General features: G+C 36.6%; 3 protein-coding genes across 5 annotated transcripts; 1 reads left to right on the forward strand and 2 right to left on the reverse strand.

Moving 5' to 3' along the window:
- The first annotated feature begins 315 nt into the window (after positions 1–315).
- On the forward strand, positions 316–23726 carry elmo3 (engulfment and cell motility 3). 3 transcript variants are annotated; one of them, XM_039695180.2, is made up of 22 exons: positions 316–533; positions 1141–1247; positions 3044–3145; positions 4640–4680; positions 4794–4866; positions 5834–5884; positions 6420–6589; positions 6691–6790; positions 7444–7595; positions 8100–8178; positions 8685–8735; positions 9155–9277; positions 9368–9490; positions 9592–9696; positions 9814–9922; positions 10282–10418; positions 14539–14702; positions 15658–15770; positions 15851–15955; positions 16073–16152; positions 16366–16446; positions 16565–18219. In XM_039695180.2, the coding sequence occupies exons 2-22, from the start codon at positions 1212–1214 to the stop codon at positions 16775–16777; spliced, it is 2208 nt and encodes a 735-aa protein (XP_039551114.2). In that variant the 5' UTR covers positions 316–533; positions 1141–1211; the 3' UTR covers positions 16778–18219. The 3 variants fall into 3 exon arrangements, with proteins under 3 accessions (XP_039551114.2, XP_088984065.1, XP_039551115.2); XM_039695181.2 differs by lacking the exon at positions 1141–1247 and having other exon boundaries at positions 317–533; XM_089127939.1 differs by lacking the exons at positions 16073–16152; positions 16366–16446; positions 16565–18219 and adding an exon at positions 22599–23726.
- LOC120495552 (cytochrome P450 2F2) lies at positions 19181–22740 on the reverse strand. The gene is made up of 9 exons (XM_039695185.2): positions 22579–22740; positions 22335–22497; positions 21572–21724; positions 21266–21426; positions 20726–20899; positions 20365–20503; positions 19906–20093; positions 19692–19833; positions 19181–19610 (listed from the first exon to the last, which is right to left on the reverse strand). Exons 1-9 carry the CDS (start codon positions 22738–22740, stop codon positions 19417–19419), a joined length of 1476 nt encoding a protein of 491 aa, XP_039551119.2. The 3' UTR covers positions 19181–19416.
- On the reverse strand, positions 23450–27569 carry LOC120495555 (cytochrome P450 2F2). Its single transcript, XM_039695190.2, has 9 exons — positions 27372–27569; positions 27060–27222; positions 26721–26873; positions 26473–26633; positions 26178–26351; positions 25024–25162; positions 24760–24947; positions 24546–24687; positions 23450–23730 (listed from the first exon to the last, which is right to left on the reverse strand). The coding sequence occupies exons 1-9, from the start codon at positions 27531–27533 to the stop codon at positions 23537–23539; spliced, it is 1476 nt and encodes a 491-aa protein (XP_039551124.2). The 5' UTR covers positions 27534–27569; the 3' UTR covers positions 23450–23536.
- Positions 27570–27615: the final 46 nt, after the last annotated feature.

Here is a 27615-nt window from a genome sequence, read left to right on the forward strand (position 1 = left end):
AAAACATATTTTAACATTAGACATTATATTTAGGTGTTAAATCCACTATTGTTTCATATAAACTTATTCTGTATAGTCTATCAATGAAACTACAACAGGAGTAGCATTTAGAATTTAGAGTAATCCCTTGCTTAACTTTTTTCTTAAATTACATTAATTAAATTACAGTTATTAATTACTTAGTCAGCATTACACCCAACACTGGATAGGTTAATTATAACTCGAGCGTTTCACTTCAGTGTTTCTGGTGTTCTCAGTCCTTCAAAGAAAATCCCATCAACTTTTTTGGAGAGCCGAGTGTCCACTCCCTCCTCCAGGGGGCGGGAGGGACACAATTCAACCCGGAACTGTGAATGTGGTCAATTAGAACTCTCCGAAAACTTTCAACGAAATGTGACACCCAATCTATCGAAAAGAATCAAACCACTGTCGCTGTGTTTCGCGCGACCAAAGCGCAAATGTTTACTACCCGCTTCGCTACTTCACTTTCTCGCAGAGTGTGATTTTTTTCCTCTCTCTCCCGCTTTCAACAGGTAAGACGAAACAAAATAACTTTTGTTCGAAACACTTTGGCTGCCACTTCCCTCTAGCGTTAAACAAACCAACACAGATTCAAACTTGTAAATGTTTACATTCGTTACTGGAATCTGAACTGTTGTTCTGAATAGACCAACCAAGCTCCTGTTGATACTTCAAGACTGTAAAACAGCGTTATACTGAATGTAATGGACTGTCGTGTTTATATAAGCAAAAAAGTTTTAATAATATGTAAATGTCTCCCTATGCATCCTTTAGCAGACGTCAAGTTGTTACTGGTTAATATGCACAACCACGCGGAAGAAATTTTTTAACATGTGACTAATAATCTTTCTTGAACTTTTGGATTTGCTGAAGGAGGGTGTGATTGAGAAAATTAAATCAAACCTGGCAGAAAAAGTGTGTGTGATAGTTGGTGGTCTGTCAGAGGGGGGCATGGATAAAATTCCAGGCAGCCTGAATTCCTCCATAAACTCCCATTGGAGATCAGACTGTATCAGACATGCTCATGCTTCACACTGGGCAAGGATCAGTTGGGAATGCTGTCAGAAGACCCTAATGAAGTCGATGTAGCCCGTTTTGACCATTTCTTTCTTGTTGCAGCCATTTCTCAACCCCAAAAATAGTGTATGGAGGGCTGTGCTGTCACAACTTCTCTCTGAGCGTGCTGAGGCATGCTGGGAATGGAGTCTGGGAAACACAAACATTCGGTCTGTATCGGACTCAGCAGTTCTTATCCCAAGCCTAGACGGAAGGTCTTAAAAGTAGTTTAATCTGCTGTTCATTAATGTGTGGACTTTTACAGTCATGTGGTTTAGATTATTATTATCAAACTGAGTGAAAGGGTTAGTTCACCCAAAAAAGAAAATGATCATCATTTTACTCACCCCCAAGTTGTTCCAAACCTGTATGAATTTCTTTGTTATGTGGAACATAAAAGAAGATATTTTGAGGAACGTTTACTTTGCAACCAAACAGTTGTGTGGAACCATTGACTTTCACAGCACTTTTAGATCCATACTATGGCAGGCAGTCAAAGGGTCCAATCAACTGTTTGGTTACTGACATTCTTCAAAATGTCTTTCTTTTGTATTCAGCAGAAGAAAGAAACTCATTCAGGTTTGGAACGACTTGAGGGCGAGGAAGTGATGACAGAATTTTCATTTTTGGGTGAACTATCTCTTGAACAAGTGATCTTTCTGTTAATAATCGCACAAATCTTGGAGATATGATAGAAGTTACAGCTGTTGGGTCCGATGGGTCCTGTTGGTTCCCCTTCCAATGGGAAGTCTTCTAAGGACACATATGGAAGTACTTGATTCTGTTTTAACAATTCGACAGAGGCTCCTTAATGAAGCAGGGCAATTATGGCACTTTCACAGGCCGCCCACAGTCTGTTCCCTGACTACCGGATGCATATTACATGCAAAAAAAGCAGGAGCTGGCTGAAATCACAAGCTTCATGCTGATTGGCTGGCCCTAAAGGGATAGGTCTAGTTCAGCGCAAAATGAATACTTTGTGATCATTTACTGACTCGTCTCATGTTGTTCCACACCTGTATGACTTTCTTTTTTCTTTGGAAAACAAAAGCTATTTTGAAAAATATGTCTGTTGTTTGTGAACAAAATAATTGTTTTGGACCCCATTTGGAATGACATGAGGGTGTGTAAATGATCACAACATTCTCATTTTTGTCTTTAAAGGGATCATTCACCCAGAAATGTATTCACTCTCAAGTTGTTCCAAACCTGTATGAATTTCTTTCTTCTTCTGAACACAGTAGATATTTTGAAGAATATGGTTAGCCAAACAGTTGATGGACCCCATTGACTTCCATAGTCCACATCAAGGATGAAAACTTACTATAAAACTGTATAAATCTTTCCAATTCCATGAGAATAGTGAAGTCCACAACAATGAGTTTCTATTTTGTTTGAGTATTTAAAGTGGCAGACTTCTAATAAATAAACAATATTGTCACATTATATGTGAACGCAAATACAGTTATCCTTCTTTGTGTGAAAATGCCTTAATTGCCCTTGGATTAATCAGTATTTTTTGGATGGGTCACAAAGTCTAATAAGACTCTTGTAGGACGGTGTGTAAAACTAACTATGGTTGGCGATTTTTGTCTGAGTGGACATTTCTGGACCAGGATTATCTGCAAAGTGGACTAGACTTAATGCTGATGTAGGAGCACATATTAGTACACTATTAATTCCAGAATGCCGAGTTAAAGTAATATAAAGCACAACAGAGAGACACCCAAGTTCTTCTTTAAAAGAGGAAGAACACAGAAAACAGAGTCAACCTGAAATAGAATTAGTGACCTATTTAGCGTCCCTGTACATATCACCCTTTGTGGCATTTGGTATGTTTTGAAATGTCAGTATACTTGTTAGGTTGGTACCGTTTCAAGCTTTACAGACCATTAAGCGTTTGAATACTTGTACATCATTTTTTAGTGTTTATTATCTGCATTTCTACCCCTTATCTCTCTTTCAGAGTTGTAGACGCTCGTCTCTCAAAATGCCGCAGCAAAAGGATATAGTAAAGATTGCCATTCAGATGCCGGGCGCATACCCGCAGCTCATTCAGCTAGACCAGGTGAGCCGCCACGCACTTCCTGTCATAAAAGGGATGTTGACCAATGTTCGTGCAAACGTCCGAAATCCGTCGACACGACAGTCGGCATTTGAGGAATAACAGCACTGTTCATTCAGTGTCATACTGAAGTTCACACAGATAAATGACATAAAGACCAAGGGTTTTATGAGGAAGTTAGATGTATACATACTGTGTTACAAGTTTAAGTTTGGCAATAGCAACGTTCACTTTGAATTTACTTGAATTTGAATGCAGTCAGATTCAGAATGACTCATTCTCACTCGTTACAACTTATCTGAATAATCAATAAATGTGTATTAAATGATGATTTGAAATGATTAAAATGTGTAAAGAGAAATATGGATATGTAACAGAAATATAAACATGTATGCATTTCTAATTTCTGAAGGAAATTATTATTATTTAATTATTAATTAATTATTTTAATTATTAAAATATTTTAGTAATTTATATTATGTACTTTGTATATCAAAGTCAGCTCTCGATACATATTACTTTGTTGTATTTAAAATTGTAAGTGAAGCAAAACTCAATTTGTGAGAAAATGGAAGCCTGTTTATTGTTATAAACTCTTAGTTGTTATAAATAAGTTTCTTATTATAAAAGGTTCATATGTTATAGATGCAACATATCTTGTAACACATTTGTAACTGAACTTCTTTTGGTCTATATGATCAAGGAATTTCTGTTGCGTACAAATCATAACCAATTAGTTCATTCCCAATTGTTTTGAATAAGCTGTTATTGCCGTCTACCCAGTCGAAACATCGGGTGGACAAATGCTGAGCATGTTCTGTATCTTCAGAGGCTTTGATCCCATTGTTTAGGACGTCCTAACAGAATGTGTTATTGTCTTGAGGACCCAGCCATTGTCAGGGAAACTCTCATTTGGGTTTTCTAAACCATCAGATAACTAGTTTAAAATGAATGAACCCATTGTGTGACTCTGATTGGTACTTAAAGTTTAGAAAGAACCTCAAACCCCCAGTGACCTTCCCTTCTGCACTTCCTCGCCATTCCCAGCACTTCCACTCGCTGCCAGGCCATTCACCACAAATTACAGGCCACCGATTGGTCTACCACCCAAACACTAAACTTTCTAATCGGTGAGCCACAGGAGCTGCCGCAAATTATGAGATATTTCAGTTGTGGACTTTGGAGAAGTTTTGGCGTTGTATTAACTTACTTCAACTTCCACTTATTGTCAGTTAGTTGTCAAGGCACTGTTTCTAATTAGTTTGTTTTTCAAGTGTACATTTTTAATGTAAAGCTTTATTTCAGCTTAAAAAAAACAATCATTTTAGTTCATTCATTTCAATAACAAAATGTTTTATTCAGAAATTAACATGCTTATCACAAGAGTTGTATTCAAATCATTGGATCTACGTATGAATTGTGTTTTAAACATATTGTTTTAATAAACTAATAGATCCAGACAAAAAAAGCATCATATTTTTTTTTAATCTGTTTCAGAAAAAGCCCCTCACTGCCGTCATAAAAGAGGTTTGCGAAAAGTAAGTCTGTGTTTTTGACTCCAGATGTGCGTTTGCGTGTTTTTTCCATAGCTGAAATGTCCATGATGTAAAATAGCTGTTTTTGTAAAGAGTGTTGTACTATCTTTTTGAAGGTGGAATCTTCCGGGTACTGACAACTATGCTCTCCAGTATGCAGATGGGATCCAGACATACATCACTGAGTCTGTAGGTCATTTCCATCATCTTCAGTCTGTGTGTGTGTGTGTGGACTTTAATCCGATGATGTCATTTGCTCTGGTTATGTATTTTTTGTTGATCTTGGGTGGGGTCAGACATGTTGTGTTTGCTCTGTTTCTCTGTCTGTCTGTGACTCTGAGAGCTGATGGTACTGGGTTTAAATGTGCTCTCATTCATTTGTATCATCTAATGAATGAGGACACATTAAAACCGGGCATCATCAGCTCTCAGAATCACATCCATAGAATACAGACAGTGTGTGTGTGTGCATGGAGTGAGAGTGTGGAAACAGTGAATTCCCAGACAAGTTGAGGCGAAGGCTTGACTTCTGATTGTGCACATAAACCAGCAAGCCTTGTGCTGCGCTCCAATTGGGCTTTTGAACACCTAATAAGTAGATTCCAGCATCATAGAGCACCACAATAATGATACAATACATATATAGACAAACACAACATGAAGTTTCCCCTGACATATTTAATCTACACTGGTCTTAAGACTTTCTTTCTTTCTGTAATTTCTATTTCTGTAATTTTCTTTATTTTTCTGTTTTTGTCTGTCTTATTGAATTTTAGTGAACTTTTCTGACACCACACGTCACAGTTTTAAGTCTGGATGTCCTGTAAAGAGATACGTTTTCAGAGATGCCAAATGTTTAGAGTTTTCACTAGGACAACAGTTCCTCCTTGGTCTTTAAAAATGACTGAAATTAATTTAGTGACCAAATGTATCCATTACAGAGGACATAACATATAAATATGAAATATTATGTTTAGATTTTTTTTAGTTAATATAATTTTTTTACCAAAACCGTCTCAGGAGGTTGTTTTTTGCTGTCTAACTGTCTGTCTCTATACTACACACATACTATATGTGCAAGTTATAATGAAGTCTAATAATAGCAGTATCACTTCCTGTACACTGACTGTTGACTGCTTTATGACTTTTGTTCTAGAACCGCTTGGACATCAAAAACGGCAGCATCCTGCATTTAACCAAAGCACCAGTGAGTGTTTTTATGATATTTTGACGGCGACAAAATTTAAAGGTGCAGTGTGTAGATTTTAGCAGCATCTAGCGGTTCGTTTGCGAGTTGCACTAAGGGCTCAGCCCACTGCTCACCCCTCCCTTTCGAAGAGATATCGTCAGTGTCTATGGCTAGCTTCTAGGTTTCTGCTGATTCTCTTTCAAAGTAGTGACGAAATGCGCTCTGTAGTGCTGTTTGGGCGACACAATATGTCGACCTTCAAAGAAGGGGGTGCCCGTGGTTATGTAGAGATAAATGTCTCATTCTAAGGTAATACAAACATAACGGTTCATTGAGTAAGGTCTTTATACACCACTGAGAACATGTTATGGATGTCATATTGCATTTCTGTCAAAAGATCCTCAGAAATATTACACATGGCACCTTTAACTACTTTAGTGTATCTAAACGCATCTCTTCACTCAGGCTTTGTGTTAGAATCTAAATGTACACAACCATAGTACCATGTAATAGCCATGTTTGCTTGATGATTTTATAACAATGTGTTTGTCAGGGCCGTCACGCTGAAGATCTGTATAAAGGCATTCAGTGTTCAGACTCCGGCGTGCGCTGTGACTCCCTGAAGCTGCTGGCCACTGTCTCCACCGACATCACGTTCGCCCAAGAGTTTATCAGTCGAGATGGACACTCCCTGCTTGTCAAGATAGTGGAGGAGGCTCATGAGTCAGTTTCCTGCCTGTCTTTGCCCCATTTCTCCAGCTTAGAGTTTTATTGCAGCCCAATATAAAGATCAAACGTTGAAAGTATGATTTTTCTTTCTCCAGGGCTCCTCTGATAATGACACACACTCTCACTGCCTTCATGGAGCTCATGGATCATGGCATTGTGTCCTGGGAGAATCTGTCCAGTGTCTTCATCAAAAAGGTGCTAAGCTACTCCCTTCACATCCATAATACAGTATGGATACTGTAACAAACCATCCGTCTGTCATTAGATGTGTTTATTACACAGCTTTCTAAATGCTGGATTCTGATTGGTCGGTTGTGGCATTCTGCAGGCACAATTTATATAATTTATAAAATGCTATGCCTTGTATTTATTAATAATTATTTAAATTATTTATATACACTACCGTTCAAAAGTTTGGGGTGATATATTTGATATTTTTTTGATGATAAATTAATTAAAACCAGTAATATCGCAAAATATTATTACAATAAAAAAAGCGGTTTTCTATTTTAATACATTTTAAAATGTAATTTATTTGTGTGAATTAAAGCTGAATTTTCGTCATCATTACTCCAGTATTTTGAACAGTAGTGTATTTATTAATTAATTGTTTTTTATATTTTAAATATTAAAATAATAATGATGATAATAAAACAAATTATTATTGCAATTTATCTCATGTATACCCTTTCACCCTGTCATACATGTTCACACTGTCTGTGTTTTTGTGATAATAATGGCTTACTGTGAACATTACACAAGCCTCTTACCAGATTTCCTTTACAAAATGACAAAACTCGTTGGTTACCTTCTCAGTTGTTGCCTATTCAGTCATGTTTGTTTTTCAGATTGCCGGTTTTGTGAATGCGAAGGTGCTGGACACATCTATCCAGCAGGTGTCGCTGGCTATCCTGGAGAGCATGGTGCTCAGCAGCAGTAGTCTGTTCAACGAGGTCAAACTCGAAGTCACCCTCGAGAGACTCCTCTCCCATCTTCAGGTGTAAGTACAGAAGAGTGCTTGATTATTTGGCTGTTTTAATTTTATTGCAGTATTGTAATGTTTACTTAATGGATGCGGAAGAAAAATATAAATGCACCAGATAAATGACAATGATGATGCTGTTTTTTTGAACAACATTATTATTGTTTTTTTTTTTAAGTTTGTTTTTTAAGTTTAAGTTTTAAGTGAATGTTTTTCCTCATTCAGAAAATACCTTTTGGTGTAGTTCATGCTGTAGACATGTATCATGTTTAAGAGTTGCATGTGTTTTTTAGCATTGTGATATTTAAAGGGTTAATTATCTAAGCGGTTAAAAAACAACTGAATGCATTTACACCAGTAAATTAATATACTGAGTACCATTAACACCAGTAACAAATACTACCTCATCAAGCCTATTTTGAAAAAAAAAAAAAAATTGTGTACCTTTAAATCAATGTTCAAACATAAATGATTTTCATTATTCCTCCTTTTTTCTTTTTCTTTCGTCCAAATGCACTGTAGAACAAACCAGCAGCTGCAGACTAAGGCCATGGCTCTGCTGATGGCAATGCTGCAGGCTGGTAGAGAGGCAGACAGACAGGTGAGTCTGTCTCTCTTACATCTTGGTTTTGCTCACACTGTCTGTTGGGATTACAGTGCAAACAAAATAAAGAACCTTTTTTAGTTAAAGGCTGTTTATTGGTATATTATTGTCTTGAGAGCTATTTTGGATTCAGCTTCAGAATCACATGAATAAATATATATATTTTAAATATATTAAAGCTATTTTTAAATTATATTTTGCAATGTTATTGTTTTTACTGTATATTTGATTAAATAAATCAGCCTTGGTGAGAATTTAAGACTTACTGGTATATGTGAAATATTATGTAAAAATCTTTACTGACCTCCAACAATTGAACAATAGTGTGTATTTTTGTGTCTGATGATAAAACATGGGCAGGTAGTTGGTTTCTGGACTAGTTTAAATTCAGAAAATCAGAAAATTCACTGATTTTTATTTTTATTTTTATAAATCTAGTATATGGCTTATTTTGAAATTGAATGGTTATTTGCACTTTTTTATAGTATTTTTAAATGTTTCAGGAGCTCTTTGACTTCCTTGAAAAGAGGAACCTACGACAGTATATTCACAAGGTGAGAAAGTTTTGAAGCTCTAGTCTATTCGTATACTTCCTATTTTGTCCTGTTACAGTCACAATCTGTACATGCCTTCTGAAACAATATAAATGTTAAAGTGATTTTTTTTTGTTTTGAAAAGTTCCTTATCTTGTTTTGGAAGACTCCTAAAATTAGTTTTACATGCATCCAAGGTCAAAAACACTTTAATTTTCTCATAATAAACACACAGTGTCTAAAACGGTTTCCACGCTGCGTTCCGATCGTTATTAAAGCTTCATACACCGCTATTGCGGTATATTAAAAAATCATATCATAACGAAAACAAACACTGGTATTCGGTATTAACCGGTATACCACCCAGTACTACTACATGAAAAGCAATATCTGAAAAAGCATAAGAGCAAATACGATTTAACAACTGTTGCTGTTTTCAGAACATCATCCACAGCTCTAGTTCAGTAGGAGATGAGATGGCCCACTACCTCTATGTGCTGCAGATGGTGCGTCTAAACCACCTGGAGCCCCGTATGAGGACGCCTCTGGACTCCTACAGCCAGGTTTACTTTCATTCTGTGTCTTCATTTGATTTCTCAGTGAGTCGCACAGTCACTTTTATTTCTCACACACATTTCTCCCATATCCTTTAGGAGCAGAGGGACATGCTCCACGGGTTGCGGCAGGCCGCGTTTGAGACAGAAAGCGAGAGCGGTCTGAGTAATGAACGTAGACGGTCACTCTGCGCTAAAGAGTTTAAGAAGCTCGGATTCTCTGTGAGTTTTTAAAAATAAAAAAAATTGTAGAAGTGTGAAGATAGCACAACAAACCTCAAGGCCTAATTTAGAGTATGATTGTAGTTATCTTTGTTTGTCAGAATAACAGTAATCCTGGTCAGGACTTGAGCCGGTGTCCTCCGGGTCTCCTGGCATTGGACACCATGGCGTATTTTGCCTCCCGTTACCCTGATGCTTACAGCAGGGTGAGTGAGCCCACATGGATATTTTGTTATATAATTCAAGACAAAGACTTTTTGGGGCTAGTGTACGTCACTATATCATTATGCATTGACCCATAAGTCTCTGTTGCACCGTCTCAGTTTGTTCTGGAGAACAGCAGCAGAGAGGACAAACACGAGTGTCCGTTTGCCCGTAGCAGCATCCAGCTCACGCTCATCTTGTGTGAGATCTTGCGCATCGGAGAACCCCGTGAGTGAACTAACTCAGCTATGGAGATGGTGACAATGATCAGATGAAGATTTTAGAACTTAGGTTATAAATATATTTGAAAGAGGACTATTATGCTCATAAAATCTGCATTTATTTGATCAAAAATACAGAAAAAAAAACAATAATGTTGTGAACTCTTATTACAATTTAAACTAATGGTTTTCTGTTTTAGTATACTTTCAATTATAATTTATTTCTATGATGCGAAGCTGAATTTTCGTTCAGTCTTCAGTGTCACATGATTCTTCAGAAATCATTCTAACATATTAATGTGCTGATATGCTTATGTTGTTGTCATAAGTTTTCATATACTCATCTTTCTCATGTCTCTTTCGCAGCCTCTGAGACCGGCTCGGACTATCACCCCATCTTCTTCGCTCAGGACCGACTGCTGGAGGAGCTTTTCTGCATTTGCATTCAGCTCCTCAACAAGACTTGGAAAGAGATGAGAGCCACGCAGGAAGACTTTGATAAGGTAGATCAAAACATTTACAATCACTGTGCTTCTTCTTTGGCTTCTGTGCCACATCTTCTTTCATTTCAGTGTAAAAGTATATTGGCCTGCTGTTACTGAAACTAGTGTATTTTTACAGTATCATAGCATTTGACTTTCTCTTTATTTTCCCACTTAGTATTTGTTTTTTTGCACCAAAGATTGTTGCACATTAGTTTTATAGGAGGCTTGAAGCATTACAGTATATATATATATATAATTAGTATTTTCATTAAAAATATAGCTGAATTAAATATTGGGTATATTTATTTAAATATTATTAAATATACAACAAACTGAAATAAAGTAAGTTGAAGTACTAAATTTACTCAAATTAAAATCGTAATTAAAATGAAATATTTGTATTTAAAAAACTAATAAAAATGACAAGAACATAAATTTACGAAATCTTACATTAAAATGAAAACTGAAAATATAAGAATAAAAGCTAATTTAAAACAGAATTAAATATTATAATAGTATATAAATATTACTAAAATTATGATACTGCTTAATAGACAAAATAAATGTATTTTGTACACTTTCGTCTTTTTTGTCGTCAAAAGAGGCTCCATTTCATACTTCAAACAATTCCTGTTGGATAAAATAAATATCCCCTATCCATCCGTCCATCTATCTGTCACTGTTTCATGTTGACTTTAAAGATCCAAAACTAGTGCATTTTTAAGGTTTATTGTTATTGCCTATCATTATAAGATCAAAGTGTATTCTTGAAAGCTTTATAATTTGTCACTGAGTCACAATAGATGTATCTGAGAAGTGACCATCTGCAGCAGTGATTTATAGTTTATAGAACAAATGGATATTGATCGGTTCATCTGGATGCGTCTGAGAAACGTCAAGATGGTGGAATGACAAGCATGCTGCTCCTAGACTGAAGAGACAGACTCCTTTAAGTGCCTTTGTGTGTATTAACATTCCCTAAATTGCTACGTCTCCTTTTCTGATGTTAAAGAAAGCCTCCAACTATTCAGCGGTGCAACAAAACAGACCTCCATTTAATAAATGCTTTCAGGCCATAAACCTTGTGACCCTTGTGACCTTTGGGATGGAGCGAGTGTCCAGCTGACCGGCCTGTCTTTTGTTTTCACTGACCGTCGCCCCCGCCACACCGACCTCATGGGCAGCGACTTTATAAAGGGGTATTAGAAGAACAAAAAGAATCCCGCTCCCTAGCAGAAATACAGTTGAACAGTAAATCACATCCCAAAAATAGCTGTGTTTTAATGTCTAAATTGTGTTTTCAATGGAAGCCCGCCCTTTTATTCTGGGATTAATGTTCAGAAACAAGTGGCTCATATTGAACAATTCAACAGTTTTCTTGATGTCAGACATGAGAAAAGTAACTGTTATTTTGCCTCGAAGGGGAAATGACTCATCAAACGTGTTTTCTCATCAAACTTACTCTATTCACTGCTTTTTCCCACTATCTTTACACCCTGACTATGCTGTTTCTCTTTAACGCCAGTTAAGTGTTGCTAGCATTGTGCTGTGAACTGCTTTGCTGAGGCCTGTGTGTGTTTTAAAGGGATGTGTATGAGTTTAATGGGGGGCATCTAGAGGGAGGGACCATACAGTCTCTCTAACACATACACACACCCAAACACCTACACACACACACACACACAGTGTCACTGTGTTTGTGAAGGGACCACAGCTGCTGCTTTTACCAAGGCTGAGGTAGGGTGAGTGTTTTGTCTGTATTGTAGTACTGTTTTTCTTTTTATTTCAATAACCAAGATATTGAGGACGATGTATGATGTGAGGTGCTATCGGTATGTTGTGCATATATGTACGAGTTGTAATGTTGTTTATAATATTTAACTCTTTATTGCATTGTTGATGGCATGTGCCGTAGTCTTTACATTGTAAGGATGTTATGCATAGTAGATGGAAATGAAATGGATAATAGTGAAGAGAACCATTTCTGCACTGTAAAAAAATATTGATGGTTTAACTTAAAAAAGTAAGTAACCTGGTTGCCTTAATTTTAAGTTCATTGAACTGGAAAAAGTGAGTTAATATAACGAAGGAGAATGATATAATCATCAGAAACTCAAAATCATATGTTATCTCAACTAAATAAATTATTTAAGTTGATTTGACAAAAGAAAAAATGTTGTGATTACTACACTGTAAAAAATATTGTTGGTTTAACTTAATAAAGTAAGTAACCTGGTTATCTTAAAATTTTAAGTTGATTGAACTGGAAAAAGTGAGTTAATACAATGAAGGAGATTAATTTAATTTAATCATCAGAAACTCAAAATAAGTTATCTCAACTAAATAAATTATAAAGTTGATTTGACAAAAGAAAATATGTTGTGATAACAAATCTTGAAAATATTTTTCTCAGCACTTAGAAAAGACCTCAGAAACTTAGTAAAAAAAAAATTGATGTCAACTTTATATTAAACCATTTAGTCAAATGTACAACAAATTACAAAATGTACAAAATTTCTGAAATGAAAATGTAAAACTCATGTTATGAGTGACATACAGTAAGAAGGAGCAATTAAACAAAAATTATATTATTTGACCAAGTGGGCAGTATTATTTGTTGAGTCACTACTCTGAAAATCTGAAAGTCTGTCACATACTCTACTGTTCAAAAGTTTGAGAATTTTTTATTCAGAAAGAACGAATTGATCAAACGTGACAGTAAAGACATTTATAATGTTAGAAAAGTTTTGTCATGTGTCATGTGACACTGAAGTGATCATGTGACACTGAAGACTGAGTAATGATACTGAAAATTCTAAATTTCTTAAAAAAAAATCTTAAAAATGATCGAATTTGTAATATTCTTATGGTAAGACAGCTGTATTGGGCTGATTTGTGAGATTGTGAGTTGTTGTTTTTACCAGATAGGGGCAGCAAATCCCACAATCTGATATTTTAAATTCAGTCATTTGCAGGACCAGAGATAATCAGTTTTTTTCCCCTGCTGTTTTTTAATTATTATTATTATTTGTTTTTTACATATTCTGCAAAATATATTTGACCAAATCTGCAGAATTAGACATGCAGTAACATACAAATACCTCAAATTATTTTCCAAAACATCAGTTCTTGAATAATACACTTGCATGTTATGGTCCTGAGAAATACAAAACAATATTAGCCCTCAAACCGTATTGACTTTATGGCCCTTAATCCTGTAATTGTGGACAAATGTGGGCACAGAGGACTCAGGTGTGATCCTAATTTTTATTTATTATAAATGTTATATCACTGTCTTTGATGAAGTTTTGTCTATCCATTTATAGTGTTTTTTTAATATTTTGGAGGTTTTTTTTTATTTATTTACTTTAAAAAGTGCCATATTTTCTATGTAAATTGTGCTTATATTTATGTTTTATTTATTTATTTTTTTAACTACATTAAAATATCACTCCAATAAGTTCTTAGAGCTAAACCCTAAAGATGAAGCGACTTTGCTGTCACCTGGTGTCTTATTTTGGCTTATTTTAGAATGCTCTAAATTACAGTTTTTCCCATTCATTTCTATGGGTGCCCATTTTTGACCCAAATACAAGATTAAGGAGGGGTTTTTTCACCCACTTAACATTGTAGAATTGAGTCAAAAAGTGTGTAAAAAGTGTGTTTAGGAGGCAAAGTAGCCAAGTCTTGTACCGCTCAGATTAAGGGAAGTATTTTTTAAAAATAAATCAACTATTTTGCCCACATTTGTCCAGAATATGGTTTAGAATTACAAAAAATTGTAAAAGACATTAACATTCACCTCAAAGTCTAAAGTGATCAGTGTTGTTGTCGGCTAAGCTTCCCTCTCTTCCGGTTGACTGAGCGTGTCACAGCAGGACGCTCTCTTCAAGAGAGACCCATATTTTCATTGTCCGTTTCTTCTCCCCTGCTGTTTTAGAGTTGCCCCCCCCATCTCCCCTTTTCGATTTTTCTTGACCTGAATCCTAGAAATATGTTGTTCAGGGGTGAGTGAGGCCAAGCAGTCTCTGTTTACTGGAGGAGATGGACACACTGTGGGACTCACACCAGACATTGCAAATATAATATCAGATTCTTTAAACAATCTCTATCATTTTCTCTCGTTCTTTGTCTAAAGGTGATGCAGGTTGTCCGGGAGCAGATCACCAGGACTCTGTCCAGTAAACCCACGTCTCTGGAGCTCTTCAAGAATAAGGTGAACGCATTGAACTACAGTGAGATTCTCAAACTCAGACAGACGGAGAGACTCCACCAGGAGGAGACGCTCGCTCCACCTGTGCTGTAAGTAGAGATGGGAGAAACCAAGCTTTCAATCAGTTGAGCCAATTGCTTCACAAAATGATTCACTGCGCTGAGATGCTCAAGGGCAGACGCCGGTGACGCCTGCAGGTCAAAACGGCGCAAACTCAGTCCAAGCACACAAAACCCCTCTTACAGACCAATTGCGATTGACATGAAAAGTTTGGACTTTCAACAAAACTATTTAGAAGCGCAAATACCATTTAATATAAAGAGTATCTGTCATTTGATTGATTTGTTTTTTTGTTTTGTTTTATGAAGAGCTGTGTTAATCATCCAATTAAAGGCCATTAACTATTAACAAATGCGTCATTAAAAATGTTTACTGATCCGAGATCGGAAAAAAGCAATATAGACACTGATTCAACTGTTTCAAAAGAGTTATGAAATGAAATAAAGCCGTATTTGCTGAAATTTTGGCAGTTTGACACAGGTGGAGGCTTGTTTCTGCCACTGAGTGAAAAAAGGTAGAGCCTTTTTCTCACAGTTATCACAATTCAGATTTTTTTTCTTCAGTATTGCGAGATATTATTGAGAATTGTGAGAGAAAATATAGCATAACCTTTATATTTTGTGAAAAATTGCGAAATGTAAAAATGAGGAATTAATTTTCAAATTTAACTTGCAGGTGTAAACTTGCAATTATAGGTTTTATACCATGCAATTTTGAGATGTAAACTCACAATTGTGAGAAATAAAGTCTGAATTGTGAGATATAAACTCACAATTGTGAGGGGAAAAAGGGGAATCTTCTTCTTCTTTTTTTTTACTGTTGTGTTAGTCTGTGGTGGAAACAAGCTTTCATAAATCCGCTCTCCGAATCCCTGGTTAGAAACAAATGTTTTGCAAAAGGTATGAAACAGTGTTTCAAAAATGATGGCTCTGCTATCACTATATCACTCCATCACATGAGTTTTCTTGTTGTCTTTGTGTCCAGTGAGCTGAAGGAACGTCTGAAGCCGGAGCTTCTGGAACTCATCAGACAGCAGAGACTAAACCGTCTGTGTCACGGGACGCTCTTCCGCAAGATCAGCAGCCGACGGAGGCAAGGTGAGACGCCAGGATCCTCTGAGGAAGGCATCAGAAAATTATTATCAGGTCCTTCAGTCATTTTTTTGTTTGTTTTTCAGACAAGCTGTGGTATTGTCGGCTCTCTCCTAATCTCAAAGTCCTGCACTACGGAGATGTGGATGAGGAGACGGAAACGCCCTCCATCGAGGCTCTTCAGGAAAAGAGTAAGTGCACTTGAGTCTAACTCCTCTAGAATGAGCATGTTCACAAGACTCTTTTTGAGTAAATGAGCTCAGACCTCTTTGTCAATAAGAATTCACTTCATTTTTATGTCCCCTCAGTTCCCGTCGCAGATATCAAAAGTGTGGTGACTGGAAAAGACTGTCCCCATATGAAGGAGAACAAGGGAAAACAAACCAAGGTATGATGCTAATGTTCATCAGTGGCTTCTATTCAATATTCCAAATAAATATGAATTTAGGCATCACAACATTATACAGGATGAAACGTGGGTATTCATTTGCTAAAGACCGCATTAACAGGCATCGTTTTAAATGCCACGGCCTACCTGAGCATTATTTCTGACCATGTCCATCCCTTGGTAATACTGTAATTCCTGTGTTTGGTTTCGCAGGAGGTGTTGGACTTGGCTTTCAGCATCACGTATGACGTTGAGGAGTACAGCTTGAATTTCATCGCCTCTTCCAGAACAGATGTGAGTTTAATGTGTTTACTTTTTCCACTACTAAACTGCTGGAAGTTATTAAATCATTTCAACTGGTATTAAATGAATTGTAAAAACAAGTATTATTTGTCCTGTTTTTGTCGCAAAGTTCTGTCTGTGGACGGACGGGCTTAATGTGCTTCTGGGGAAAGAGATGAGCAGCGAGAGCATGCGCAGTGAACTAGAGATTCTCCTTTCTATGGAAATCAAGCTCCGCCTCCTGGACCTGGAAAATGTCCCGATCCCAGACACGGCCCCGCCAATCCCCAAACCACCCAGCAATTTCAACTTCTGCTACGACTTCAGCCAAGCTGAACAATAACATGAGACCCTTAAGCATGCAGTCAGCAGCGGTTACTGCTTTGTCAAAAACGGGAAACAACTTGAGGCTGAAAATGTCCACTTGGTGGCAGCAGAGATGCAGGTTCTCAGATTGGGAGACATAGAATTCAAATTTCAGGGCTTGATTTATGAAAAAGCACTTTGAACAATCATAGTGAGGTTGCAGACCGTGTTTGTCTGTGGTGCTATGCTTTAATATAAGTGCCTGCGGTGAATATGATTCATGATTACATTTTGTATCTAACTTGCCTTTTTAGACCGGTTCGAGATTCTTAACACACACTTTTTGCCTCCTTTTTCCACCTTTTACATGTTTAGTTTCTACCAAAATTATACTAAAAGGCATTTAATCACATTGAGAAGCTTATTATGGAGGGGAAAAAAGATTAAAATATGTATTTTAGTAAAATTCTGTGCTTAATGTTGACGTCCTCATTGTTTCCCTTCATAATGGCCTTGAAACTCAATATGGTACTCAACTGGTACGATGTTATAGAGCTTTTAAAATCATCATGGAAAAATATCCATTGCTTCATCGTTGATGTGCCTGGAAAATTTCATTTCTGTTCCTTCTTAAATTGTAGGTACCGTACATATGCAGATATACGCACAATGTGAAACTCATTTATACTAATGCATGGCATTATTGCAATGGCAGCATGCGCTGTATATTTATGTTTTCATAGAGGTTGCATCATTAGGTGCACATAAAAGGTCAGCGTGCTGGATTAAAGTGGTGACAGGTTGTTTCTGACAGGATTTGGTCCTGAAGTGGTATTAAACTGGTTTGTGTGTTGTTAGAGGAGTAGTTTGACCAAGCGTGGTTTGAAAACACTGCATGAGTATTATTGGCGTGATTTGATACTTTGTCATGTCACATAATCATGTTTTCAACTTACACTTGATGTACATAACCTCTCATTGTATTTTTGGTTTATCTTCTCCTTTTCCCCATTAGTTCGAAAATACAGTTATCACTGTAGGATTTAACATCAGTATTTTGGGGGGGAAGATAATCATGTTTCCATTTGAAAGGATTTAGCATTTTATCAGGGGCCAGATTTCCGCACTTCTTTGTATGTTAAATTTAAAATAGTTTTGAGATCAAAAATATATTTAAAAAATAATAATAATCTGTGGTTTCTTTTTATAATGCATTAATAGAGCTGACAACTTTAATTTGTGGAAACGCATGCAAGATTTGCTAACACTTGTAATCCACTGATTTTGTGTTCTTTTTCTGTGGTAGTCACAAATCTAATGTCATGATCTAGCAAAAAACAATCCATTTGCTGTTTTGTGTAAACCTTTTCTTGTTAAACCTCTGGTATTGTGTAACAATCTTGATCCATGATGTGGCCGCATTAATTCAAGATTTGTTTTATTCTTTGTATGGAATAAAAGAATATAAATTATATCATACATCATCTGTTGCCAATTACGATTTCAAACGACACGTGTAGTCTTTCAGATTGTTTAGCGAACAATTCGTTAGGCTGGTTTAAAATTGCAACTCGCCTTTTTGAACAATTCCATTAAAAGAAACGACTCTCAAGAGTCGCTCGTTGTGCTTTTGTTCGTAAAATCCGTTGTTTTTGATTCACTAATAAGAGTTTTGTTGTTGTTCGTAAAGAAGTTTTTTTTTTTTTTTTTTGTGATTTGGTCATTGATCTCGTTTTTGAGAGTTAAGCCCGCGAGGATGTTAAAGGGTTAGTTTACCCAAAAATTAAAAAAATGAAGTCATTAATTACTCACCCCCATGCTGTACCAACCCCGTAAGACCTTCGTTCGTCTTCGGAGCACAAATGAAGATATTTTTTATTAAATTTGAGAGCCGAATCACTACCACATAACGTTAGGCTCCTAAGGGAATGACACTTGACGGCCCAGAAAGTCAATGAAGAAAATGTTTAAATATTCCATGTGACTACAGTGGCTCAACTATAAGTTTATCAAGCGACGAGAATACTTTTTGTGCGAAAAAACAAACAAAAATAACGACTTTATTCGACTATTCCTTTTCTTCCTTGTTGGCCAGAAACGAGACTTCAAGAGATTTCCACGACGCATGCGCGAGAACTGAACTGAAGTAGTTGAAAGAGATCGCAATTCTCGCGCATGCGTCGAGTTCTCTCTCTTTGAGGCATTTCAAAGAGAGAGAACTTTCAGAGACAGGTAAGACCCATTGGCTTTTAATGACCGCTATACCTGTATGAACGATATAGGTTCTCAAGAGATGGGATTGCATATATTTGTAGATTACTAAACCCATATGCAAATAATAATTTTCCTTAATATGGTCTAAACCATGTGTAGCCTTTAAAAGTTTCCACTGGCGCCTCAGCTTTCTCCTTAGTTGAACAAACACACAGAAGTCAAAGTATTTAATGTGATTTGTCTTTATTCAGAGTGAATCCACCTATTAGGGGTGAAAACACACAAATAAATGTTGAGAATGATCATTCCACTTTGGGATTATGGGTACTGTAGATGAACAGGAATCACAAATTTCTCACATAGTTTTTGTAGATAATTCTATCATTAATATTAGATGTTCAAAGATAATCTGTTTATCAAATTATATCCTATGCAAAGGAAACAAATATTTGGCATTATGATTTATTGTTGGACGGTCTCTCTGCACTTGATGTGCATCCTGTAGGGTTTGGGCGTCATGGTGATCCCGTACACTGGGGTGTAATCTGGTTCCCCGGCATCATTGGGCCACACAAACTGGAAACGGCGTAACAGAGTGACCATGACCAGGAAGAGCTCCATACGTGCAAGACCCTCACCGAGACACACACGAGGACCTGTAAAATACATGATGATCACAGAACAAGTCTGGAAAAGACAAAACACAAAAGACATGTTATACATTTCTGAATGATTACCTGTAGAGAAGGGTATAAAGGCCTCAGGCTTCTCAAACTGGCCCTGCTCATTCAGGAAGTTGTCTGGGTTGAATTCATGAGGAAACTTCCACTGGCCTTCTTCTTTTAGTACAGATGTGAGGTTGGGAATGATTACAGTTCCCTGACCGAGGAGAAACAGTTTAAATTTGATTTGAAGTAGGAAAAACTCTGGTTTCTAGGCAAGTTTCCTCACCTTCGGGATGTTGTAGCCCATCAGCTCAGTGTCTTTGGTGGTGCAGTGAAAAACACTTAGCGGTACAGTGTTAGCGACGCGCTGAACTTCATGAATCACAGCCTGTGTGTACGGCATATCATGCCTGTCTTCATACGATGCATGATCTTTATCCCCCAGAACATCATCAATCTCTCGCTGACATTTTGCTGGTGAGAAAACAAGGCCACGTTTGTCTGTTTAAGTTCTCTGAAAGGAGTTAGCTAATATGTTAACATACATGTCAAATTTGCAATAGAATTCAAAACATCTTTAGCTTCTTTAGTTCAATTCAGACTTAAAAACTGTAATGTCCGTTCTAGCGTCCTACAGCTGCCATACTGAGCATTATGGCAGCTGTAGAAACTGCTCTGTCTCTGGTTTAACCTAAACCTGCTTTAAATTAAGCAAAAATCTGTGTGCTTTTTCTAAAACACAGACCTTGGACCTCTGGGTGGTTCATGAGGTACAGAAAAGCAGTTAGGAGGGTGTTGGAAGTGGTATCAGTCCCTGCAAAGTGTAAATCCAAAATGTTCATGATGAGCTGGTCTTCAGAAAACGTGGAACCATCATTTTTTATCTGTGAGAATGTAAGACATCATTAATTTGAGTCTAGAACTATGGTGCATTTGTTCAAGAATCATGCGGTGACACAGTCTAAGACCACCAGTGTAAACACTTCTATTTTTAAAATGACAATTTATATTATCAGCATGACAATTTGCAAGAAAATATTTCCAGATTTCAATTTGGTCTTAGAAGTTTGGACGCTTCTTATGTAAGTCAGAAGAAAAACTCTCACCTTATCAAGCTCATCCAGATAGCAGTCAATGAAATCTCTCGGCTTTCCTGAAACTCTTGTGCTCTTGTGTTCAGCGATCAGACTTATATTTATATCTTTTATCTTCTTCACATTATCAAAGGCTTTTTTAAAAGGCAGGGGCAAGATTCTCAATAAAGGAAGTGTGTCATATATCTGTCAGGAAAGGACATACCATCTTATATGCAATTACTCTAAATTGCGAGGCCAAATTTGAATGTAAGTCACAAGTGAATAATAGATATTATTGAATCTAAAAAACATAGCATAAAAACCTCTAGATGTTGACAAAAATACATATTTAGAAGTTATACAGGCTTAAATTTAACAGAAAAAGACCAATTATACATTCATGACTCATACTGCACTATACATAATTTTGTCCAATCAGATGCTCTCTAGAATGAGAATGTCCCTCCCCCTATTAGCCAACTGTACCAACTTCCTCTGATTAGCAATAGCAGGTAACATCATAGTTTAATCATTGGCTTTATAGAAAATTTAATGGATCTAAAATCTTACCATGTTCCATGGTCCATTGAGGATCTTTGCAATCTCTGTAAAGAGCTGAACGAAGCTCTGAAGGAATTTATTGTTGTAATCAAAACGGGATCCGGACAGAACCAAGCCGATAACATTTGATGCAAGTTGGTGGAACATATTTTGAGGATTCACAGTTCCTCCTGTACAAATGAAAATCAATTAAAAAGATTGACATTTTCCTTGTCATCAGCTGATATATAAAATAAATACACAAATAAATAAATAAATCGCATTATCTTCATCTTGTCGATCAAAACTTTTTAAAAAACACATATAAATAAATACCAGCATTTTTGTTTAAGTAAGCAACAATGTGTGAAATCTCTCCCAGAATTCTCTCCTCCATGGACTGCTTCCCCAGGCCAAAGTTCCTCATGGTCATCAAAGCAAAGCGTCGATGATCCTTCCAAAGGGGGCCATAGTTAGCCAATACAACACCTTTAGTAAAATTATGTTATAGTTAAATGTTTCTAGCACTAAAGATATTCCAACAGCTTATTTATTTCATATTATAACATGTAGACCTTGTTTCACATACAAGGCTTAGATTAAGCCAGGAATTGGCCTTAGTTTTCATTTAGAATATTTAATTAGCTTTTATAAACATGCCTTAGAAAAAATCATTAGGCTACTGGTGTGCATCTCGAGACAAAACAATGGAATTGACAGGTGCCAGTGCAGGTTTCTTTCAGTTCAAACAGTTCAAACATGCATTTTAGTCTGGGTCTAGTCCTGAATCTTGTCTGTGAAATCGAGGGTATTGTGCTCCTGATCCTGATGTAAACTGTACTTTTAATTAGTCCTGTTGTGTTGCGTTGCGCGCGTGCGTGCGTAATACCTTGTGGACTGACTCTTTAAATCTCTGTGCATGCTTATGCGACGCGGAGTGATACAGGAGCGGGGCAAGTTGTTTATGCAGTACAGTTGGAAGTATTTTCGCTGGCGCAGCAAAAGAGTCATTGTGTCTAACTAATATGTAAGTCACTCTTTACTGAACTGTCGCTAGACTGTTATTTACTTAGCTGAGACAGCTTGTAGTTGGAGTTACCTCTATTTTCCGAGATATGACTGATCATGAAGTCTTGAGGCCGTCCTGAGAAGTCTTGAGCCTTTGTCACCAGAGCTTCCTTGATAACCTTAAAACTATTCAGAAAAACTGCTGGTCTTGATCCAGTATACAGACTGAAAATATTCCCATATCGTTCTGCAAACTAAAAAAAAAATAACATTATTTTACAAACAAGTAAAAAAAGAAATGTTTAAACTTAAGATGACATAAAATAAAGCCATACTCTTTCCAAATCCTTCAAAGGATTGGCCATGTTCACATGAAGCAGATTCCCAAAAACTGGCAAAGGACGAGGTCCTGGAGGAAAATTCTTCGGCCTTTGGATCCGGACTAGGAGGAAGATGAAGAAGATGCATATCCACAGGAGAATCAAAGATCCCAGCATGCTGACTGATGTCCAGCTGTTGTCTCTCGGTCTCGAGCAAAACAAGCTTGTGAACTCAAACCACTCAATCTCTCGGTAGGTCTCCTATATCTGATCAAATATTGGCAGTGTTCCAGAAAGATAAAATGATCCCAGACAAACAAGCACTGCTCAAAATTCTGCGTTTCTGCATTCACCTGAATTTGCATTCAACTGCAATTAAATACAAATCCCTTCACAGTATACTGGTGTGCATCTTGAGACAAAACAATGGCACTGACAAGTTGCTTTCAGTTAAAAGTTCAAACATGCATTTTAGTCTGGGACTAGCTCACGCCTGGTTTGTGAAACCGGGGGTACAAAAGATTTCTGTTTCAAATAAATACTGTTCTTTTTAACTTTATATTCATCAAAGAATCCTGAAAAATGTATCATGATGTCCACAAAAATATGATAGCGCAAATTTGTTTTCAACATTAAATGTTTCTTGAGAACAAATTAGTATATTAAAATGATTTCTGAAGAATCACGTGACACTGAAGACTGGAGTGACAGTCTTTTCATTTTTAGATTTCAACAATGATTATAACTCTACAAATGATTAAGTGAACAAAATAAAACCACTCTGGTACACATTCAGACAAGATGAGCCAACTATTTTGTAAAAGTTTTTTATTTAAGGACTGTCTTAAGATGCATTGTGATTGTTTTTATTACCTTTTTTAAAAAAAAATAAAAATACTATATATTATGACCAGTCATATTACATACTGTTATTAAAATAATAACATCAAATCATCTTTTGCAACAGAACAAATTATAATTTGACTGTCTGTCTGCACTTGATGTGCATTCTGTAGGGTTTGGGGGTGAGGGTGACCCCGTACACTGGGGTGTAATCTGGTTCCCCGGCATCATCGGGCCACACAAACTGGAAGCGGCGTAACAGAGTGACCATGACCAGGAAGAGCTCCATACGTGCAAGACCCTCACCAAGACACACACGGGGACCTGTACACCATATATTTGCATATATACGAATTACTACTACACTGTAAAAAAAAACAAAAAAAAAACTACACTGTAAAAAATAAAACCATAATTTTTACGGTAAAAAACGGCAGCTGTGGTTGCCAGAACTTTACCATCAAAAATACGGTAGCATCGTTATTGGTTTTACAGACTTAACTTAAAATTTACAGTAATCAACCGTATTTCTTTATCTGATATAATGTTAATTTACCTGCGTTACCAAATTGATATCTGTTTTTTTTTTACCATTGTAATACACTGACAACCAACAATCTTCACCGCAGTGATGCGAGTTGAATGATGAATCGTCACTCATCATAAGTAGTGTCCATAAGTAAGCTAATATTTATATAAAGAAGCTGCACATTTTCATTCACACAAACATTAAACACCATCATGGTAACACACATGAGATTAAAAATTAATTTAACAACGTTAAATGTAACATAATAACTGATTAGAAAAAAAGACCATACCAACCAGTTATTTCAACATAAATACATAAAAAGTGAAGTGTCACACAGGAAATTGTGAGAATGTTAACTTACGGTTTTTCACTGTAAATTATACAAAGACTTGTTCTTATTTACTTTCAAAAATTGTAAATTTTACAATTTTTTTACAGTAAAATTATATTAAATGTACCTACTGTATCACAGTTATTTACAGTATATTGTACGGAAACTTTCTGTTAACTAATTAACAGTTTTGCACTGTAGCATTTTACAGTCTTTTACCGTTAAAATCACGATTATTTTTTACAGTGTACCTGTATACGATTCTAAATTGTTTACCTGCAGAAAAAGGCATAAAGGCCTCAGGCTTCTCAAACTGGCCCTGCTCATTCAGGAAGTTGTCTGGGTTGAATTCATGAGGAAACTTCCACTGGCCTTCTTCTTTTAGTACAGAAGTGAGGTTAGGAATAACAAAAGTTCCCTAGAGAAGAAAAGGAAACAAAGTTATGATTTTAGAGGCTTAAAACTCATAACTTGTATATGGTTTCCTCACCTTCGGGATGTTGTAGCCCATCAGCTCAGTGTCTTTGGTGGTGCAGTGAAAAACACTTAGCGGTACAGTGTTAGCGACGCGCTGAACTTCATGAATCACAGCCTGTGTGTACGGCATATCATGTCTGTCTTCATACGATGCATGATCTTTATCCCCCAGAACATCATCAATCTCTCGCTGACATTTTGCTGGTGGAATAAAAGCTATTTTAAGCTAAAGCAATGGTTGAATAATTAAAATGCATTAAATAACCAAAACACAAACCTTGGACCTCTGGGTGGTTCATGAGGTAGAGAAATGCAGTGAGGAGCGTGTTTGACGTGGTATCAGTCCCTGCAAAGTGCAAATCCAGAATGTACAGGATAAGTTGAGCTTCAGTAAACGAGGATCCATCGTTTCCTCTCTAGTCAAATTAAAATACCACTGATTAGAGATTAATACAAACAACTTTGTAATTCAGGTAAAATAGGGATGCACTAACATTAAAAGTCACCGTTTTCACAAATTCGCGTTTTTGTAGTTTACAACTAGCACTTTGAAACATTTTCAGGCCCACAAAACGCTGTTGTCATGTAAAAGAATGGCCAAAATGCATAAAAAGGTTTCTGTTTTTAGTTGAAAACAGTGTTGTGTAAAAGGTCCCTAACTTCAAGGCTGTCTACATTAATCGAGGTACATTTGAAAACTGTGTTTTTGTTTCAAAACACTCTCCATCCACACTAGCGTTTCAACCGTTTTCTAAAGGTTTCTCGTCCACATTTAAATGTCGGAAAATGCTTAACTCAAGCAAAATGCAAAAGCTCACTGAGATGATAACAAGAGACCAGACATAAGAAAGTTCTCATGTTATTCTTCCGGCACAATCACTATTAGCAAAATATCTCACACTACTTACGCGTGCAGGTCACACTCATTCACCACTCTAAGTTTGTTCTAAAACGCAATTGCCCTCATGTTTTAACACAGGACAGCAATTGAGAATAAATTTATCTTGGCAGGAATGTAATATGAAGATTTTACAAAGTAACATGTCTCTTTAACAACATTGTGAAAGTGAATAGCAGATTGCACATACCGATATAAACATGTCGGTACAATATGCGTCACATGACTGAACATGCATGCTCGTGTCCAAACTAACACTATAACGCAAAAACTGCGTTTCAAATGTATCCACTTTGGAGAGCATTTTCAAAAAGCGTAGTTTAGATGTTTAGATAGTGTAGATGTATCCTCAGTGATCATTAGATAATGGTAAAGGTAATGTAAATGTAAATATAGAGTAAATGATGTGCCATTAAATATCCAATATCAATCAATACTAATACATTTTAAAAATCTCTAATATTGGCAATAACCAATATGGTACCGATATATTGCGTATTCCTAAAAAAATACCATTACAGATGTGCAAGCACCTTATCAAGCTCATCCATATAGCAGTCAATGAAGTCTCTTGGCTCTCCTGGGACTCTTGTCTTTTTGTGTTCATTGACCAGTTGTGCTGACAATTCTCTGGCTTTTCTGGCATTTTTGAAGGCCTTCTTGAAGGGTAGAGGCAGAAATCTCACCATTGGAAATGTATCGTATATCTGCAATAGAATAGAGAAAATTCTTCTTAAAAATTAAAAAAAAAAACTACAGAAAATATTTTTATTTAAAATGTCTTGGGGAAAATAAACCCTTAAAAGATGAAGTGATAAAATGCCTCACCAAGGCCCACGGTCCATTTGCAATCTTTGCATTCTCTGTATAGAGGTGAATAAAAAGCTTGAGGAATTCGTCTTCATAATCATAACGGGATCCAAACAGAACAATGCAAATGATATTTGATGCAGCATTGTGGAACATAGTCTGAGGGTCAAAGGACTTTCCTGCAAGTACATTGATAGGAAAGTCAACTCAAGCTCTTGTGTGAGTTTGTTTTGAGACAACGAAAATGAGATTGAGTACATTATTACCAACTAGTTTTTCCAATTTAGCAGTAATATGTGAAACCTCTCCCAGAATTCTCTCCTCCATCGACAGCTTCCCCAGGCCAAAGTTTCTCAGGGTCATCAAAGCAAAGCGTCTGTGTTCTTTCCAAGAGGGGCCATAGTCAGACAAAATGACACCTGGGATAATATATAACTGTTATTTATGGGCCTAAATGGTACTCGTTGTAATCTCAGATAAGGCTGAAAATTGCTCTGTGGACTCTGTAAAAAGGGGAGACTGAGTGAACAACCTCAAAAGCATACTGATTAACCGTATTGTGTACACAGGTGTAAGAGTAAAGGTTGATTTGGAAGAAGATTTACCGCTTCCCTTTGTAATATGGTTGACCATGAGGTCCTGAGGACGTCCTGCAAAGTCCACAGCCTTAGTAACAAGAGCTTCCTTCAAAACCTCGAAACCGTTAAGAACTATCCAAGGTTTTGATCCAAGGTACAGGCTGTAAACTTTTCCATAGCGATCTGCCAGCTTAGAGTTAAGACATCACATGGGGCTGCTCATTATGCAATACATTACCAGATGTTTTAAACAGATAACTCTTGACAGTTGTATGGGTATTCTTAAAATATATTTATTTATATTTTAAAACGAATGAGAATGATAATGTAATACTATACCCTCTCGAAATCCTTCAAAGGATTATTGATGTTTAGCTCAAGCAAATTCCCAAATAATGGCAGAGGACGAGGTCCTGGAGGAAAGTTCTTTGGCCTCGGGATCTGGATGAAGAGGAACAGGATGAAGATGCATATCCACACCAGTATCAGAAAGCCCAGCATGCTGACTGTTGTCCAGCTGTGAACTGCTCACGTTTCACATTTAAACTCACAGATAAAAACAGACAAGCCCTCCCACTTCAAA

The sequence above is a fragment of the Pimephales promelas genome, chromosome 25, assembly GCF_988280905.1.
Source record: "Pimephales promelas chromosome 25, fPimPro1.hap1.1, whole genome shotgun sequence".
NCBI classification, from domain to species: domain Eukaryota; kingdom Metazoa; phylum Chordata; class Actinopteri; order Cypriniformes; family Leuciscidae; genus Pimephales; species Pimephales promelas.